The following is a 6,302-nucleotide window of genomic DNA, read 5'->3' as shown; positions in this document are numbered from 1 at the left end:
GTTATGTTATGTTATGTTATGTTATGTTATGTTATGCTATGCTATGTTATGTTATGTTATGTTATGTTATGTTATGTTATGTTATGTTATGTTATGTTATGTTATGTTATGTTATGTTATGTTATGTTATGTTATGTTATGTTATGTTATGTTATGTTATGTTATGTTATGTTATGTTATGTTAAAGTATATTATGTTATGTTAATGTTACCTCATTCTCTATATCCATACAAAATATCTATCAAACAAATAAAATTAAAATTTTCTTTTGAAAAATGCAACCATTCAATCAGTATTTTCTTATGACGTTATCACGATAAACTATCGTCAGTAAACCGACTTTACAGACAACCTCTTTTTTCGGACGTCCTGACCTGGGCTTAGATGTAAAAATTCCAGTTTGACGAAAATTTGTTACCACTCGCTGAATAGAGGAATACGTTCACCCAATAGATTTTCCAATAGTTCCGAAACTTTTTCCGTCTTTCTACATTTTTATAATTATTTTCCCTTCAGAAACGCTTACTTCTTTTCCCTTTCCTTAAATGTTCTTTAATCATCTCCAATTATAAATAAAATGTTCAACTAAGCTTTGTTAACATTCAGTCGAAGTAATGCGCAATCAAAAATTAATATAAACCAGGAAAAATATCTTAAAATTAACGGTATCATTAAAATAAACAGGGTGAACGCAGACTTTTTGGTACCACATTTACATGCTGCTGAAATTATTTTCCCGTTATCTAAAAAGTGAATTGAGGAATCTTAAAAGCTGGGAATATCGTGAATAAACAAATTGTAAAGATTTCAATTTAATCATTATATTCTATTTAGTTTTTAATAAATTTAAGAAGGCTATTCGGGTGAACGCAGACTTTGTGGGGCATGTGTATGTAAATTATTCTTTGTGCACCAGCAATCAGCTGAATGTTGAGCGAATAACAGAGTTTAATAACAACGCTTCCATCACTTCATTGCTGTATTAGTGGCTTAGTGGCGAAATACTTTCGCTATCGTTCAGTGAAATTAATAATGACTTCGGTATGCATGCGAAAGTTTTTTTTTTAATTAGTATGTTAATAGTGAATTTTGTCAATAAAAGATTTACTCCCTCGGGGGTTTTAGTTTAGACAAAAAGACAAAAATTTCAGATATAAAGTTTAGTGATAAATTTGAACGCGCGCGAAACAGTCGAGTTCATAGCAACAAGAAAAGTTGGCGGACGTGTCGCAAAATAAACCCAGTCAAGGATTTAATTTTTATTGAAAAAAGAAATAGAATATAAGTGAAAAATGCGGCTTAGTTTAGTTGTTCCAGCGGTTGTGATTCTGTTGGTTGCCATCACCAGTTTGCCAGCAGAAGGTGAGAGTCGAGAGACTGTTGAAAAGTGAATAAAAAAAAAAATTGAATAAATACCAGAAACTCGTGTGAAGCAAAGTTGTGCTTAACGTTTTGATTTATTTTATTATATTTTTTATACGAATAATTTTACTAAATCCTAAAAACTAAATTAGTTGCATAGACTTCAAGAGATGCGCGTACTGCGTTCAATAATAACTTCGAATCTATATTTTTTCCGCCAATTTGACGTCTCATTGCAGGTAAACGCGTGACCTTAGTACCGCTTTCCGCCACTGAAGTGTATCGTTTGTTACGTGAAGCCGGTCAGGAGGACGCGGTGCCGGAAGGTCGTGTGGTGACCCAAGGTATAGCCGCTGTTTCCGGTTTCGCAGTCGGTTTGGCCAAAGGTATTGGCGGCTCATTGCTTGTGGATTTGGCAACTAATCTTTGGTCGTCAACGAGTCAAAGTCAATCGCAAGAAATTTGCTTCAACAGCCGTAGCTTGAATGAGATAAATGATGTGGATTATGGTGATGAGAATGCGAACGGGGATGCCGATTATGCAGCACTGGGTAGACAAACTGTTGATGATGATACTGCAGCTACAAGTACAGACACTGTACCTTCAACTACAGGTGGCTCTTACAGTGATAGTGATAATAACAGAGCGTCTAATGGTGATAATACGGCCACATACACTTCCGTTATGACACAGGAGAGCGCAGGTGGAGCGGTGAACTGTGTGGTGCTGTAAATTGAGGCTGAGCTACGTAGTGCTGCTAGCTAATGTTATTTCATTACTTATTTTTAGATTTACTTCTTATTTTATTTATTTATTTTTAGATTTAATTTTCATTTTAATTATTTATTTTTCGATTTTTATATAATTTAGATTTTAAATAAAACAAACTTTTTCGTTTACTAAAGGTGCACTTTTTTTTAATTTTCCCGATAATTACGGGATTAATCACGGGTTATAACGAGTGATTTTTTAGCTATTATCTTTTTAAACAGTTGGTTTAAACAGCTGACGCACGTTTCGTGTTTTGTTTCACTGTCAAACATCTATAATTTAACCATGAGCCGTCTTACAAACGAACAACGCTTGCAGATCATTGACAGCAGTAATGGGCAGTTTGTAAGGGATGCTATGATACATAGGATATTCTGCAGCAACGAGCTAATTTCTAGCAGATTACGAATCCAGCTGGCTTTGGTTACACGTTTATTTTATTATTGCGAGATACTGCGGATCAGAGGTTTGGGAAATACTTCCAGCTCGTGAAATACGTAAGACCAGAAGCCAACGCCTTCTTACTTTCCACTTATTAAGGATCTGATCTGTGATTCATATGAGAGTGTTATTGAATAGGGAAGCAGACATACATACCTACACATATAACCTAAAACTAATACTCTGCCTCTGGTCTTAATTTTTATCTCACGTAAATTTGATGGAACATTTTGAAATCGCCAGCAGGAGTCATATTTAATGTGTTATTATTACTATGTATGCCTATTAGTTTAAAGCAAATTTCGCATAAATTTCAAATAGTATGGTTTAAATTATAAAGGCACACACACACACATCGTCACTCACACTAAACCACGTGTATGAATGCGAAACGCCGTCGTATGCGAGTTCGCTTTAATTCAATTACAAGATTCATCGCAGACAGTCAGAATTTCGAAGAGTGCCTGGAATTCCTTCATCTTTGTGCCACAAAGCGTATGTTTGTATTTATCAGATTATTTCGTGTATGAGTGTGCGTGAACTCGCAACGAATAATGGATGCAGCCATAGCAAAATTCGAGTGATAAACACTCAAAGGCGGATTGTTGGGGGAGCCAAAACATTACATATATACATACATACATATATTTGTAAAGTAAGGAGCAATGGAATGAAGGAAATACGGATGAATTGTACAATAGGTAACGTATGGACACAAACAGTGGCGGGCAAAACAATAGTAGTGCTATGTATTTCAAAATTTTAAGATTAAAAAATAAAATAAAATGATTTACAAATTTTTATAAAATTTTTTTTACAAAAACAAAATTCATACTACAACAAAAAAGTGTATAACTAAGTTTGCAACTTTGTACTAGATTTAAAAAATTGTTACCAAAATTTCGAACTTTCTAGTCAGAATTGTTTCAAAATTTTAACATAAAAAATTTTTTTTTTTATTTTAATAAACTCTTTTATAAAATTTATTTTTTTTATAAATTTTTTTTTTTTTTATAAATTTTTTTTTGTAAAAATTTTTTTTTTATTTAATTTTTTTTTACAAAAACATAGTTCATACTACAAGAAAAAAGTGTATAACTAATCTTAAAACTTTGTACTAGATTTAAAAAAATTTGATCAAAATTTCGAACTTTCTAGTCAGAATTGTTTTAAAACTTTAACATTAAATAAAAAAAAAGTAATGAAAAAACAATGATGAATAATTAATAAAAAAAGTCATTTTTAAATTTTTTTTTATAAATTTTTTTCTTTACAAAAACATAATTCATAGTACAACAAAAAAGTGTATAACTAAGTTTGAAACTTTGTACTAGATTTAAAAAATTGTTACCAAAATTTCGAACTTTCTAGTCAGAATTGCGAAACGAATTGTTTTAAAATTTTAACGTTAAAAAAATTTTTCTTATACATTTTTTTAATGTTTTGCTTTATAATTTTTTTTTTACAAAAACATAATTCATACTAACAAAAAGTGTATAACTAAGCTTAAAACGTTTTACTAGATTTACAAAATTGTTATCAAAATTTCGAACTTTCTAGTTAGAATTGTTTCAAAGTTTTAACATTAAACATTTTTTTTTTATTTTAATAAACTATTTTATAAAATTTATTTTTTTTTTATAAAATTTGTTTTTCTAATATATAAAATTTTTTTTTTATAAATTTTTTTTTTTTTTTAATTTTTTTTTACAAAAACATACTACAACAAAACAGTGTATTATTATTATTATTATTATTAATTGTTCGACTTTTACATTTCATTACATTTAATTTTTAATCATTAACATTAGAACGTACGACAGTGACACTAGGTCGTTTGTCGGAAGAAAAAAAAAAAAATCTTACATTTTACATATGTTACTAACTATGGTACTATATATTGAATTCGCTTAAAATTAATTTTCTATATTCTATAGCACCAGTGATGAACTTAAATAAATTATTATATCCAGAAGGGCCAACACCATTTAAAATGTCTATGATTTCATCTCGGTTTAAACTAAATTTTCCAAAAAATCTTTGACGAATTCTTTTAAGTATCGGGCATTTTCCTAAAAAATGTGTGATGTCTTCTAATTCATTTAAGTTACATAAAGTGCAATTTAAATCCCTTTGGCTTCCCAAGTATATTAAATCACATCTGGCTTTCATAATCCACATAATTTTATAGATTCTAGTATTATCGTTTAAATAGCTTCTGGCGTTGTTATGGTCTAATTCCTTATATAATCGGGTGCTTTGGTGTGCCCTTTCCCATAAAGTTCGAATATTCGAATCATGAAGATTTTCTATTATTGAAATTATATTTCTATTCCACTCTCTTTTATTTGAAGTGCCCCAGTTACATATTATATTTAACTTTTGTGCTAGATTACTAATTTCTTCAACCCAAAATATCTGTTTTTCTAAAATCTTTTTTGATAGTATATGAGGCAATCTATTATCATCATATTCAAATAACGTTTTGAATATATATTTTAAGTGAAGCTGCAGTGTATACAAATGAAAACTTGGAACATTTGTCTCCAAGAGAATGCAATAAGATGGCGTATTACTCGGGAGATGAAGTACCCTTTTTAAAAAATAAAGTTGAATTTTGTCTACTTCTTCAAACAACGAGTTTCCCCATACCTGAGCAGCATAACTCTGGATTGCTCTAGTCACCGCTAAAAACAGTTTCCATTTTGCCGACAACTTAATTTTATTTTTACTAAGAAATGTGCACCAAGTTGCATTTATGCTATTTTTCGCTAGAACATTTCTATTTTCTATATGTTGCTTGAAACTGAGTTTTGATGTTAGCTTTACACCCAAGTAATTATATTCTTTCGTTATTGGTATAACTTCGCCGTGAAAAAACCACTTTTCTTTTTCTGCTATTCTACCGCCTCTCCGAAAGATCATTATAGCTGACTTAGATAAGTTTACTTGCATGTTCCACTTTTCGCAGTATTTTTCTAAGTTGCTTATCATTTTTTGAAGAGCACTAACCTCATCTGCTAATATGACGATATCGTCAGCATATAATAGCAAACGGATATTTAACTCATCTATAAAGAGTCCCACCTCCAAGCAGTCGTGCAGGTCATTCAAGTAAAGAGCAAAGATCAAAGGTGAAAGCAGGCACCCTTGCTTTACTCCTGACGATATTTTGAATTTTTCACTCATTTCATCTCCTACTTTTACTATCGAACATGTATTTCTGTAATAACTTTCAATAAAGTTTGACATTTTGGTGGAGATTCCTATTTCATGAAGCTTGTATAGCAATAGTTGTCTAGGGACAGTATCAAAAGCGGCTTTAAAGTCCCCAAAAAACGCGTACACTTTTTTCTTCTCCCTGAACTTAATATGGACTATTGCTGCTAGGTTATATATGTTATCTACAGTTGAATGTCGCTTTCTGAAATCTGCTTGAAATTCTGTTATAATATTTTTATTTTCTACCCAGCTTGTGAGTCGCTCATTTAAAATGCCCATCATTATCTTTGCAACACAATTCATGAATGAGGTACCTCTATAATTGGAGGGAGATTTCCTATCGCCTTTTTTAAAGAGCGGATATATCAGACTTGTTTCGAAACATTCAGATACTTGGCCCATATTATATAGCCTATTAAAAACGTTTGCCAACTCAACAAGAAACCGGTCATCGGCATTTTTAAAAAACTCATATGGAACCTTGTCTGAGCCCGGAGCTTTTCCA

The 6,302-nt window shown here is 31.0% G+C and overlaps 1 protein-coding gene across 1 annotated transcript; it reads left to right on the top strand.

Moving 5' to 3' along the window:
- The first annotated feature begins 1,292 nt into the window (after nt 1-1,292).
- Nucleotides 1,293-2,095, top strand: LOC128865733 (uncharacterized). Its single transcript, XM_054106034.1, has 2 exons — nt 1,293-1,362; nt 1,602-2,095. The coding sequence occupies exons 1-2, from the start codon at nt 1,293-1,295 to the stop codon at nt 2,093-2,095; spliced, it is 564 nt and encodes a 187-aa protein (XP_053962009.1).
- Nucleotides 2,096-6,302: the final 4,207 nt, after the last annotated feature.

The sequence above is a fragment of the Anastrepha ludens genome, chromosome 6, assembly GCF_028408465.1.
Source record: "Anastrepha ludens isolate Willacy chromosome 6, idAnaLude1.1, whole genome shotgun sequence".
NCBI lineage: Eukaryota > Metazoa > Arthropoda > Insecta > Diptera > Tephritidae > Anastrepha > Anastrepha ludens.
Note: the sequence above shows the minus strand (reverse complement) of the source record. Positions and strands in the feature narration are given on the sequence as shown.